General features: G+C 38.6%; 1 protein-coding gene across 1 annotated transcript in view; it reads right to left on the reverse strand.

Moving 5' to 3' along the window:
• Positions 1-9,009: 9,009 nt before the first annotated feature.
• The window catches only part of Tspan13 (tetraspanin 13), a 36,811-nt gene continuing 31,945 nt past the window's right edge, over positions 9,010-13,875 (reverse strand). Inside the window, exons 5-6 of the mRNA XM_013024058.1 lie at positions 12,757-12,870; positions 9,010-10,059 (exon numbers count right to left, since the gene is read on the reverse strand). Of these exons, the coding sequence (XP_012879512.1) occupies positions 9,985-10,059; positions 12,757-12,870 (189 nt within the window). The 3' untranslated portion in view covers positions 9,010-9,984. The remainder of the gene's footprint in view (positions 10,060-12,756; positions 12,871-13,875) is intronic.

The following is a 13,875-nucleotide window of genomic DNA, read 5'->3' on the forward strand; positions in this document are numbered from 1 at the left end:
ACTCAGTTATTAACTTTTCCCAACTTGCTTTTTCACAAAGTAGAAACTGGATGCATTTATTAAATAGTACAATACTATTAGACAAAGGCCAAAGACAATCCAAGTTATCTCACCATACTACAGGGTCTTCATCATGAAAATAGGCATGAGCATAACTGGAAGAAGCATCAAATAGCACATTTTAGTGTGAAGAGGATGCAGAAAGGCACCCAAGAAATTCAGGTTCCTACTTATAAGTGACAAATCTCCTTGCCCTAGCCAGAAATTTCTGGGCAAATCCTTAAATTGTAGACAGTTTTGACCCATGTTGGGAAAGCCTGTGGCAGGAATATTTCTTCAAAAGAAAAATCTAGTGGAAATATCATCCAAAGAATACCTATACCTCTAAGCACCTCATGAAAGCAATCAATCTGTAAATTAGCCTTGTGGCCTTGAATAAATTTAGTTTAAATTGCTTCACCTTCTTCACCAACATGTGAAGTCTGGGAGTAAAGCAAAGGGGAAATGACAGCAGGTTGATGAGGGGGAAGTCAAAGGTCACTACTGCTTGGACCAGTTGTGAGAGGGTGGTGCATTACGCAGAGAAGTAGTTTGTTCTACATCTTTTTTTGGTTAGTTGTGGGGCCTGAACTTGGGGCCTGGGAGCTATCCCTCAGCTCTTCATCTCAAGGCTGGTGCCCTACACTTGAGCCACAGTGCCACTTCCGGCTTTTTCTGCTTATGTGGTGCTGAGGAATGGAATCCAGGGCCTCATGCATGCAAGGCAAGCACTCTACCACTAAGCCACCTTCCCAGCCCAGTTTATTCTGCTTTAAATTCTACATTCTGCCTAACAAAAATTACAACTGTGTAATTTGTTCTTCACCCCATATTTAGTCTGATGCTTATGATTCTACAGAATGCCTCTACCACCCGGCCCCCAGTGACTTTTTGGCCTCTCTCTGTGGTGGGTTATACAAGATTTCCTTCACATGTTGATTGCAGCTGGCATTAGTGAACAGTCTGAAATGTATAGTACGTCTTCTGGGCAGATTCTTAAGGCATTATTCATTTTCCTAGCCTAAATAATCTACCTGCAATGCTATTTCTCATAGTGAAGATATATCACTAGTACTAGGTTTTGAAGACATTATCATCAATTTGACAACATTCAAATGGTAAGCTAAAATATCATCGTGGTATCAGCTCCTCTATCAGGTAATCTACAAATGCTGACAGAAGTACAACATTCTGTTTAGAAAGCACTCTGAGGGCTAAAACAAGGGAAGATTTTACTTCTTTATGTGTTTTGTATGACAACTTAAGAATGATTCAAGTTTCTTCTACAGTACAGAAAAAAAATAAAACATTTTCCCCATTGAGCTGCTGGGAAATAGGGGTTAGGTTCTTTAACCACCACCACCACCACCACCACCACCCCCCCCAAAAAAACAGGTAAAGCCAGGAATGATGGTTCATGGCTGTAATCCCTGCCCATTGCTAAGGCAGGAGAATCATGAGTCTCAGGCCCTAATAGTGAAACATATTCTTAAAAAAGAAGAAGACAGTAGGGGGAAAACAAAAGAGGGGGTAACAATGCTCAATAGGAAATGTACTCATTACCTTGCTCATGTAACTGTAACCTCTCTGTACAGTATCTTTACAATAAAAAATACTTTAAAAAAAGAAGAGGAGCTAGGCACTGGTGGTTCATATCTACAATCCTAGCTACTCAGGAGGCTGAGATATGAGTATTATATTTCTAAGCTGATTTGGGCCATAAAGTCCAAGAGACTCTTATTTCCAATTAACTGTCATGAAGCTGTGGCTCTCAAGTGGTAGAGCATTAACGTGGAACAAAAAAGCTCAGGGGGAGTGCTCAGGTCCTGAGTTCAAGCCCAGAACTGACAAAAAGAAAAAAGAAATCAATTAATAAAAAATAAGACATATAAATGATTTTTACATCTTTAGGAAATTAATGTCATCTGTAAAGTGATGACCAAGAAGAAATAGAAAGATCTAATTAAACAAAATATTTCTATGCTATATTTGCAACTACAGGAAATGTGTATGTACATTCTGAAGAGCTGAAGATTAAAACAGGAAAATGTTCTAAGCTCCTGAAAACACTAGCAATGCTTATTCAACCTTCTGCCATTTCACAACCTTTCTACTTGTGCTCAAATAAATTTTGAATAAAATCGCACATGCACTATTTCCCTGGCTGAGAGTACAAACTTTCAATAGTACTCTAAGACTAATGAATACTATGTCCGTCTGCTGAAGCAGCATATTAATAACACCATAGAAATGTAACAAGGTGGTTCCTGAAAACATTAAACATAAAATTACCAGACAATTTAGCAACTCCACTTCTGGGTTTCTGCCAAAAGAACTGAAGGCAGCTAGACAAATATTTATTTATACACCTGGCTCATAGTAGCATTCTTCACAATAGATGAAAGAGACTGCCCAAATTTCAGAAAAACAAAACACGACACAAACATACAGTAGAATATTAGTCAATCTTCAAAATTTAGGAAATGCTGGTCCAAGTTACAACATGGATAAACCTTGAAGGTATTATATATGCTAGGTGAAATAAACAAGGCACGAAAAGACAAATATTCAAAAAAATCCACTTACATGGGGTATATAGGCATATAGTCTTCATAGAGCGTGGAGTGGAGGTTGGCCTGGGGAAAGGGATAGGGGAGTTACTGTTAGTGAGTGTGGGAAGATGCAATGTTCTAGACATGAATGGTGATGACAGTTTACACAGTATGTGTGTGGTAAGGCCATTGAAATACAAACTTAAAATGATTGCAACAACTTATACTGCACACATTTTTGTCATGATGTTTTTCCTCACTTTTACCTGAGGTCCCATAGCTCAGGAGGGAGACCTATAAACATACTGGTAGGGCTGGGAAGGTGGCTCAGTGGTAGAGCGCTTGCCTTGCATGCCTGAGGTCCTGGGTTCGATTCCTCAGCACCACATAAGCAAAAAGAAAAAAGCCGGAAGTGGCGCTGTGGCTCAAGTGGTAGAGCGCCAGCCTTGAGCTGAAGAGCTGAGGGACAGCGTTCAGGCCCCACAACCGGACAATTAAAAAGAAAAAAGAAAAAAAAAACATACTGGTAACATAAAGCCATAAAAAGGATGTATACAGATGGCCAACACATTTATACAGATGATTAGCCATTTTTCACCTATTTCAGAACTAGGATCTTCTTCACATGATCATCTATGGCTGTGTCTGTTCTTATTTGTTTTTTTTTTCCCCCTTGCATCCAGTAATGGGACTTAACTAATGAGATCTTCCTTTCCGTGATCAATGGCAAAGATGGGAGTTGAAGGGAAACAGAAAATGAGAATTAGACTTCTCTTCAGTTCAAAGAGCTTCTCTTCAGTTCAAAGAGCTAGACTTCAAAGTTCAAGTGAGCTTACCTCATGAAAAGGCCACTTGCCAAGTTATGATCTCACTTCTTTGCAACAGGTGAAATACTCAAAGTAAGCAAACAGATCGAAGTCCATTCTTGCATATATATTTTAAATCATAGGCAATTCTCTCAAGTCCTCATTTGACAATTAATTCCAAAAGCTGACTTTCCGCAGAAAAGTAATGAGAAATGGCTTGCCATAATTGTAGAATCTTAATTTCTCTTTTTCCCATTGTCTGAGAGGAGTTCAAAACTACCTTTGTTGCTGGGGGCCGGTGGCTCACACCTGTAATCCTACCTACTTAGATCTGAGGATTGCGGTTCAAAGCCAGTTCTGGGAAGGAAAGTCTGTGAGACTCATCTCCAATAAGCCTCCAGAAAACTGGGAGTGGCACTGTGGCTCAAGTGGTAGAGTGTTGGCCTTGAGCTGAGGAGCTCAGGGAGAGCACTCAGGTCCAGAGTTCAAGACCCACGACCCCTTCCCCCCCACCAAAAAAAAAGACTACATTTGCTAGTTTTGATATTCCAGGAAAAACCAAAAACCCTGCATCATGACAAGCCTTGTCCTCTCCACCACCCTCCCTCCCTCAACTTTAGTCTACCCACCCCCTCACTATCCAGAAATCTGGAAAAGTTGATCTTTAACCTTCCTGTTCCCTCCAATAAAAACAAAACTGGACACATGTGAGAGACACTGTGTCCAATTCATCGTGCATGTTTTTCTCCTCTGAAAAACATTTTCAGTACTTTGCCAGTGAAGAATAAAATGGTTTAGTATAGTATTTTCAAGGGAACGAATAAACGGAAACAAGGTTAAACAAATATTTAGCAAACTGGGAGGAGGTGGTCTGGGCTCAAGGGAATCTAAGAACTAAACAAACAGCACACTCCTGGTTTTCTCTCCCTCTCCGAATGATCCCATTAAGTATATTATTACAGTCGAGCATGCAAAACTGGTTTCATACCAAACATGCTGATGCTCAGAGAACTCAAGTATCTGAGATGAATTGGAGACATGGTGAGCTCAGATCTTAGAAATCATAGTGGAATTTGTGTTCCTCTGTATTAACAACTATTGCCTCCAGCTAAAATTTCACCTTTAACGTCAAAGACAATGTTCAAAGGGCAAATGTTCTCAGGAAAATTCCCCTAGATGGAATATGTAAACAGGAAATTGGAGAGCTTTCTTCTAAGTAGTCATTTTCTTTTAAGGTAAAGTAAGGTTTGAAAAAAAAAAAAAAAGATTCATGATTTGCACCTGCCTACAGCCATTTGTAGTTGAGAGCAGACCTGGGACTGAACCATCCCTCCTCTGATATTTAAACTGTGGCAGCATTTTATACACAGGCAGGACTCAGATGGCCAAGTTCAGATACCTTTCCAGTGGCCACGATGATACAGAATGGAATGGGAGCAGTATCGTTATATCTAGCCACAAAGAGATCACAGCACCTCAGAGTGGGCTAGTAATCCACAACCTTCAGATTTGCCTAATGAAAGAAAAAGCCCAAATTCATTTTCGAGGTCTTTGGCTAGTACTTTGAACACTGACATCTCTTGGGTGGCTAATCGTCACTTACTACTCTCTCTCATAATCTAAGATACTAAAGATTCATCTAGCCCAGTTTCTGAATCTGAACCCAGTTGTCTCTAAAGCCACTGCAATTTAGAACACATAGGCTGGTTTTCTCTGAGATCACTTTGTCTACATACAAACATTTGTACCATGAAAAGTATTTTGTTAGGAGATTCCAGAGTCTTCAGGACTTTGAAATGCAATAAAACACAGAATGCTAAAGGAAGATAGAATCAGAAGATCTCCCTTTGTGTGTCACTTTAGGTCTCAGGTTACGGCATAAGCAACAATGCTCAGACTCAGCATGACATTCTAGTATTAGCACAGTTCTGTCTTCTTGGAAAATTAGTGTTGCAGAATTTTGGAAGTGACAAACTACAAAATGCTCTATGGTTCTATAAATTTCCTTGATATGAAAATCAAGACTTACTAACAGGGGCTGGGAAGGTGGCTCCGTGGTAGAATGCTTGCCTTACATGCATGAGGCCCTGGGTTCAATTCCTCAGGACCACATAAGCAGAAAAAGCTGTAAGTGGCGCTTTGGCTCAAGTGGTAGAGTGCTAGCCGTGAGCTGAAGAGCTAAGTGGCAGTACCCAGGCCCAGAGTTCAAGCCCCAACTGACAAAAAAAAAAAAAAAAAGCAGCAGCAGCAGCTCAGGGACAATGCCCAGGCCCTGAGTTCAAGCCCCAGGACTGGCAACAACTACAAAAACAAAATTAAAAAAAAAAAAAACAACTAACATAACCTAGAATGCAAAAATAATAACAAAATAGTGCTAATTATTAATGGGAAAGGATTTTACCTAAACAAATATGAATGACTTATTTCTATTTTTGTTAACCATACACTATTTTTTAAAAAATATTTAAACAGCTGGGCACTAGTGGCTCATGCCTGTAATGCTAGCTGCTCAGAGGATGAGATCTGAGGATCATGGTTCAAAGCCAGCTGGGGTAGAAAAGTCCCTGTGAGACTCTTATCTCCAATTAACCACTCAAAAAATGGGAAGTGGTGCTGTGGCTCAAGTAGTCAGCGCACTAGCCTTCAGCACAAAGAGGCTCAGGGAATAGTGCCCAGGCCCAAAGTTCAAGCCCTACATCTGAAAAAAAAAAATTAGGTACAAAGAGGTTTCAATTTAAGTTTATGCACTTGATCAGTGTTAATATCCCTTCCTTCATTCTCTCCCACATCTATCCCAGCCCTGCCTGCCTCTTCAAATCTCATAGTTTTCATATATGCACATTTCTTTTCAGTCAGCATTTTCTACTTGTTTATTACAAATGAGCCCACAAGATGAGGTATTAATGCTTGTGTAATACGTGATCCTCATTATCTGGGGCTAATTAGATGATACTTTTATAAATCTAAAAGGTAGGCTATTGGTAAAATAATTCTGATTAGTACAAAAATTTTAAGCAGATGAGGAAAAAACTTACTCAGAAGTCCAATGTGTAAGACTGTAGTCTTGGCTGAAGTACATGGGAAGAGAGAGGTAAGTACCAGGAAACAGTTTGTGGGAGAGGTAAAGGCTCCAATGAATGAGAAACACAGATCCAACCCACCCTCTGACAAAACCCTGGGGACTTTCAGCCACACTGGAACATCACATAAAAAGATATTAATCTAGCATGTAATAAACTTTTGATAAAAGGAAATCTGATTCTCTTCTTTGTCAATTCAGTACTATAAATGAGTCCTAAACTTCCTATTCTTCAATAGATTAATAACAACTGAATTTACTAAGAGAATAAATATTTATAAGTGAATTGAATGAAATCTTATAGCTTCTTCATTGCTGAGATAAAGGCAATATTAAAATGTAAATAAATATTTGGCCAGGCACTTGTGGCTCAGGCCTGTAATACTAGCTACTCAGGAAGCTGAGATCTGAGAAACACAGTTCAAAGCCAGCCCAGGCAGGAAAGTCCATGAGACTCCAATAAGCCACTCAGAAAACCAGAAATGGTGCTGTGGCTCAAGTGGTAGAGCGCTAGCCTTGAAGTGAAGAGCTGTGGGACAGCACCCAGACCCAGAATTCAAACCCCATGACCGAGGGAAAAAATGGATTTTTGGAAACACTGGTAAAGTGATATAAACTAAGATTGAATGTCAGCAACTAAATTGTGCTTTTGAAAGTATATTTTTATTATCTCTAGTTATACAAAGGGGTTACAATGCAACATGTCAGCTTATGAGTGTCATGTATCTTCATCTATATCCCCTCCATTCCATCATGCCACACAATGCCACCCTTTCCCCCTCGATTTAAATTGTTTTAAAGATACTTTACAAAGTGAAAACTTATACACATAGAACTCTTTCTTACTTATAATAATGAAAAAGGCCCTGGAGAGATTTTGTTTCTGTTTTTCCTAAATCTATACCTCCCTTTTTTGGTAGCTAGCCCCATTCCAACCTCCCTTTTATGAACAAGAACTTTTTTCCTTTCCATATGAAGTCTATGCATCAATATATATTCCATGAACTCCTTATCCATCCACCCATGTCTGGCCAAGGCATAGGCACAATGTACATTGCTAGATAGATGAATCCAATCCTCTGGCCCCGACAAATGTAGCTTTTCTGAGACCACGAGGGTCAATAGCAATAATGTGAGCTGTTCCATCCACGCAAGGGATTATCATCAAACAGACTGTCCTTTAGATCTGCAACTGAGAAGCCTGCAGTTCTGCTGATAAGAAACTTTCTGAGCCTTTCTGGTTGTTTGCCTCTTCTTTTCTTCTTTGGACTACATTGTATATTTCCAGTAACACATTTACTTTTATATATATATTTTTGTTTATTTGTGGTTAAGTTATCCAGAACCCACTTCTAATTACATAAGAACAGTGATATAAGAATCCTACTAATAACACAGATGGAAATTCACTTAAAGAACCTTACACCAGCTGGGCACCAATGGCTTCTGCTTATAATCCAAGCTTCTCCGGACAATAGGCTCTAGAGGATTAAGCTGTAAGGCCAAAGTAGGTAATGAAGAAGCAGGTTCAAGGCATTGATCAAGTGGCAGAGAGCCAGCCTACCAAGAACAAGGCCCTGGGTTCAAATCCCAGTATCTCCATGAGCAGACAAGCTCCATTTCATTTTTTTTGTCAATATACTACCATAAATTAAGTCCTATGTTTTAGAAGGTCTCTTATAAGTATGTTAAATAATGAATTTATTCAGGTGAATGAATACAGAAATTCATTTACACTTTTCATTTACACTTTTCAACTGAACAAAATATTACAGTTGTTATCTTTGTTGCTGAGATGAATGAGGTGCTAAAATCTAAATATAATTAGATTTGAGAAGTACACTGGTGAAAAGTATGAACTAAGATTGAATGTCAACAACTGAATTGTGAGTTGCTTTACAAGGAAATTTATATACACAGAATTATTTCCTATTTTAATAAAGAAAAAGTCTCAGGATATCTATCTATCTATCTATATATCTATCTATCTATCTATCTCTATCTTCCATCCATCTATCCATCCATCCAATGTTTTCCCTAAGTAAATACCTCCCTCTTTTGGTAAGCAGAAACTCCCCATTCTTTTTTATGAACATGAACTTTCTTCCCTTTTGTAGGAAATCTTCACACCAAAAAATTCCACTCATTCTTTATCCATCCACCCATGTCTGGCCAAGGTGTAGGCAGCACAGTGCATTAGATGCATTTATCAGATCCTTGGGTCCTGGGGGGGCATTGATGACTCATAACCACAATCGTAGCTATTCATATGAGTAAGTGCGAAAAGGTCAGCACTGAGGCCACCTGGGGCAGAATGGCTGGCTAGATTCTCTAAAAGCAAACACACAAAGAAAATGTGTAAAGAACAGAGTCAGAAACTCAGGTCTACTGGTACAGCACCAGCATGCACATGGTCCTGGTTTTGAATCCCAGTATCACCAGGAAGGGGTGGGGGAGAAAATATCACTCTCTTTAATTCTTTCATCAATTGTTCCATTACCTTTTGTCAATTTAAACATGCATACACAAAGAATGGTTTCCATCTTTTAATGTTTTCAAATGTAACATACAGAATCACAATACTATTTCACTTTCAAATTATGGGATATATCACATTTAAATATATGCTTGGATTTGACAAGGTGCTATTACAATACTGAGAAATTTCATGAAAAAGTTAACTTTTTAGTATAGTCAAATTACCTTTTTGCTACGTGGGCCAATGCATTAAATAGTAACTTGTTTAAAAATACGGGATTGTTTTAGGCTTCAAATTATTTTTTAAAGATATCAAGAGTATAGAGACACTGAATTCTTCACACTCATTCCATTTTGAAAGCGGACAGGACAAGACCTTTTTCCTTTGTACTTAACCTGGAGAAGGCAAAAACCACCCTCTCCTAAAGACACAGATATATCTAGAATTACATCAGTGTCATCACAGACGACTACGGAACAAAATGATCACTTCTATATTAATACATCACCACAATACATCGTTTTCTAAAAAGACAAAAAAATAAAATATTGGGAATGTGGATTTCCCTTACTGAACTGAACATAATAGAATCTCTGACTTTCTGGCTATAATAAACTTCAACTCTTCCCAGACAGAACTATCTACACAGCACAGTGCTACACACAATTATTCCAGTGAGATGTATACTCAATTTCACAAGATGATCAACACAGTAGTGCCATACAAAGTTTTTCTGCAGATAAAAATGCTAAGAAAGGCCACAGTGGACAGTGCCAGACACCGTAAGACAGGAGATGACAGTTACCACTCAGGGTCAGGGGATACCATGAGTTTCCACTGCTTTTTTTTTGTTTTTTGTTTTTTTTCCCACACCAACGGAAACAGAAAATCATTTAGAGAAACACAAGAGTAAAAATATATAATTCCACTGTAGGTAACATAATGTTTCCTTTGTTAAATGAGTAAATTAGCTTAACTGATAGAGAAAGTGAACAAGATCTGACAATGAAAGATTTTCCTTGGTTCTCATCAAAGAAATGCACTAGGGTTAGCACGAGGGTCCTTCTGGTTCCTGTATCTGTAAGTCAGCCAAACACCCAGGATCTGGAATTAAAAAAAAAAAAAGGAAGAAAAATGTTTGTGTATGATTATCAATAAAATAACTCTAGAACATCTGAATCACCTTGCTTTATTGTTTGGTTTTCTGTTCTTTCTTGTTTGTTTTTAAACTAAGGCTTCTAGTAAGGCTGGAACTCAGAGCCTTGAGCTCTCACTTGGCTATTTCACTTAGACTGGCAACTCTACCACTTGAATCACAGTTCTACTTTTGGCTTTTTGCTCGTTCATTGGTGCACTGGCTGGCTTCAAGCCAAGATCTTCATATGTTCTCCTGAGTAGCTGGGATTACAGGTATGAGACACCAGCGCTCAGCTTCACTATACTTTCTCTGCTGTTCCAGAGGAAGAGGTTTATTTATTTCTCTTTCAAATTGAAGTAAACCAAGTGAGAAGCCCTAATACATTAAAGCCTGCCCAGTGCGGTGGACTGCATGCCCTGACCCAGCACCTCTCTTATCAAAAGCCCCCAGAACTTGACCATGTGCCACTTGGTGAGGTAATAGGAACTTTGCAGGCAGTGATTAAGTTACAGATGATCAAGATTAGGTCAACGATGCAATTACAGGGGTCTGTATAACAGAGGAGGATAGGAAGGAGCAAGTCAGAAATATAAAACAGGAAATATATGGAAATACAATGACAAAACAAGAAGGCAGATCAGAGAGAGAAGGTGCTCTAGCTGGATTGAAGCTGATGTTCTTTGTCAACTTTGTTATTAATAGTTAAAAGGTGAACTTTTTACTAAGGGGAGAAGAAAGAAGCTAAATTAATATAAAACCAATCACATATTAGACATATTAGATACTTATATACGTATGTATTCATGATAGGCACAAATGCAGTTGATAATTATTGGAATATGTTACACATACATGAGAAAGGCCTTTCTAAGCATAATATCAAAAGGATAAACAATAGACTTGATTCCAGTAAAGGTAAAATCCTCTCTAAATTAAAAATAAAAAACAACTCTTGTTGAAAATGATCTTTACAACTTGGGGTGGGGGGAGGAGGAGAGGGGAAGGGAAAGGAGGAGCTGAGGTAACAATGCTCCATAGGAAATGTACTCATTACCTTACTCACGTAATTGTAACCACTCTGTACTAATTTTACAATAAAAGATATAAAAAAAAATCCCAGACATAAAAAGGTTGGTAAATATCAAAGAAACTGAAAGCAGAAGAAAGCAACGTGTACACACACACACACACACACACACACACACACACACACACACACACACACACAAATGTGGAGGATAATGAGGTATTAGAGGGAAAAATGAAAGAGCAAGTCAGAAAAAAAGGGAAGAAGTGAAAAGATGGGAAGCGATGGGTAGTTCTGGGGCTTTCTATTCCCCATAAGGCCCAGCTTGATGCCAAACTCTCACACATATTATTCCAACCCCCACCTGGAATTCTTAGAAAAAAAATTCCATTTTAAATATGCTATTTAAGTTCATTATACACAACTGAAAAGACTCCAACTAAGACAAAAGTTATTGCACAAACATAAAAGTAGAAATACAAACTATCAAAAAATACACAGATATATGGGTGAAATTCACTAGTCATGTCTTCACAAGAGCAAGCAGGATTGTAATACCACTAAACCTATCAAATTGTCAACTCTCTTTAATAGCGAAAATAACTAGTAGGTGCTTGAATCTAGTTAGTAGAGCCTTTCAAGCAGGCAATTTGACAACTCAGTATTTATCAAAATATTTTAGGGCATTTCTCACCTGAGTCCTATTTTATATCTATCTATGTATCATAAGAGTTTAAAAAGTTAGGAGATAAAAACATTCCATAGCAGAAAGCTGACCACAGAGATATTTATTGTAGTGATATATTAAAGGGGAAATTCATTGGTCAATATAGTAGGGAACTACTTGAAATTCTAATCATTCAAAGTCCTTAGGATTTGCCAGATTTTCATATATATGCTCACTTTTTTAAACAGGTTATCATATGGTTCTGCAGCTATACATAACAATCTTAACTGAATACTTGACACAGAGTAAAATATTAGTCTCTTCTTAAAGCAGCAGTGGATACATAACTGACAATAACAGAGTCTAATGTCCTTCTTACTAATAGAGGATCATGTGTTGACTTACATACCAGTAATTAGTTGTTACAAAATGACAGCTAACTTCCCATGGGCTGGGTATTATTTTAAGAATTGTAAGTTTTGTATGTACTAAATACATGTGATGAATAAAGGGAAAACTATATCCCCAACTCTATTCTTCTGTACAGATAAGATTAAGTAACTTGGCCAAGGGCACACGACTAATAAGCTGCAGCACTAGGTTGCCAACCCAGTCAGGGCAGCTGCTATTCCATTTGTTAAAACACATCCTCTAATCAGCAGCAGAAGCTGCCCCAAAGGCTTACCATTATAAACAATAAACATCCTGTGTGTTCATTTTGTATCTCCATGAAATAAAATACTAGAAGTGGAATTTATGAGTTAACAGAAAAATATATACTTTTATTATCTATCTAGTTAAAAGAAAAAACATGCTTTTTAATATCTATCTATCGATCGATCAATCGATCGATCGATCGATTGTGGTTCTGGGGACAGAACCCAGGGCCCTGGCACATGCTAGACAAAGTGCTCTACCACCAACAGGACTCCACAGATCAAAAGAGAATAATGAGTTGTTTGTACATACCTCTGTAAAACTGAAGAAGAGTCCAATACCACCAACAAATCTCAGAACCTCTCCAGCGTATTTTCCAATTATTGGAGCACACAGTGAGCACTGCTGGCTACTTTTAACACAGCTCTGTCAATTAAAGAAAGGCGGGGGATGGATATGAGCAAAGTACTTTATTCACAAGTAATGAAAACAGAGTAACAAAGCCTGTCCAAATTGTTTAAAAAGGAGAAGGAGGAATAAGAAAGAGTAATACAACGTGTGGCTTCGATTACAGTGCATTTATAGGCATGTACGGGAATTTCGTAAGGAAGTCCCTTTGTATAACTGATATGCCCTAATTAAAAAAAAAAAGAACAGTGCATTTATAAAAAAGGTATTCAATACATTTAAAGTACACTTATGAAGAGCAACTAAGAAATACACACAAAATTAGGGTCTAGGTTATTACAGTCAATCTTGGGCATATTCTTATGGGGGCGAACAAATCTTTAGGGTGGCTCCCTGGTCAATGACCCTGTATAACCCTGCCTTCCTGTGTTGGGCCCTGTGAATATGATGAGAAAGCCACTCTCATGTCTAGCTTGCATTCCTTATGACTCCATCTGATCAGAATGGAGTGATTTTCATGCTAACTTTGATGCCTGTGCTGTGGCCTGAAATGCCCAGTTCATAGCCACCAAGAAAACAGGACCTTCAGTCTGGAGACTACTAGAAGCCATATCCCCAACCCCTGCCCCCTGCTCAATAGCGGGGCAGATGGAGGATCCTAGGCCTCAGGTGAATATCAGCCTCTCCCAACCCCTAATTTCAGCCTCATGAGACCCTCAGCAGAGGACTCAGTTAACCCATGTCAGACTCCTGACCTATGGACCTGTGAGATAATAAATGAGTGCTGTCTTAGGTGGGGAAATTTGTAACAACTGTTACACAGCCAATAGAAAACTACTGAGTCCCCCTCAGGGCCCAGAGAGGTGCTAAAGTGTAAAACACACATGAACTTCTAAGGTGAGTTAAGCCCTGAGCTCTTTCCATGCAAGGTTGGGGGTGGAGCTTGAAGGTCCAAAGTCTGGCCTGGGACAGTAGGGTGGCTGGCTCTATTTGGTCGGTAAATAGTTTAACTCTAAACAAATT

This window comes from Dipodomys ordii, unplaced genomic scaffold (genome assembly GCF_000151885.1).
Source record: "Dipodomys ordii isolate 6190 unplaced genomic scaffold, Dord_2.0 Scaffold72, whole genome shotgun sequence".
Taxonomy (NCBI): Eukaryota; Metazoa; Chordata; class Mammalia; order Rodentia; family Heteromyidae; genus Dipodomys; species Dipodomys ordii.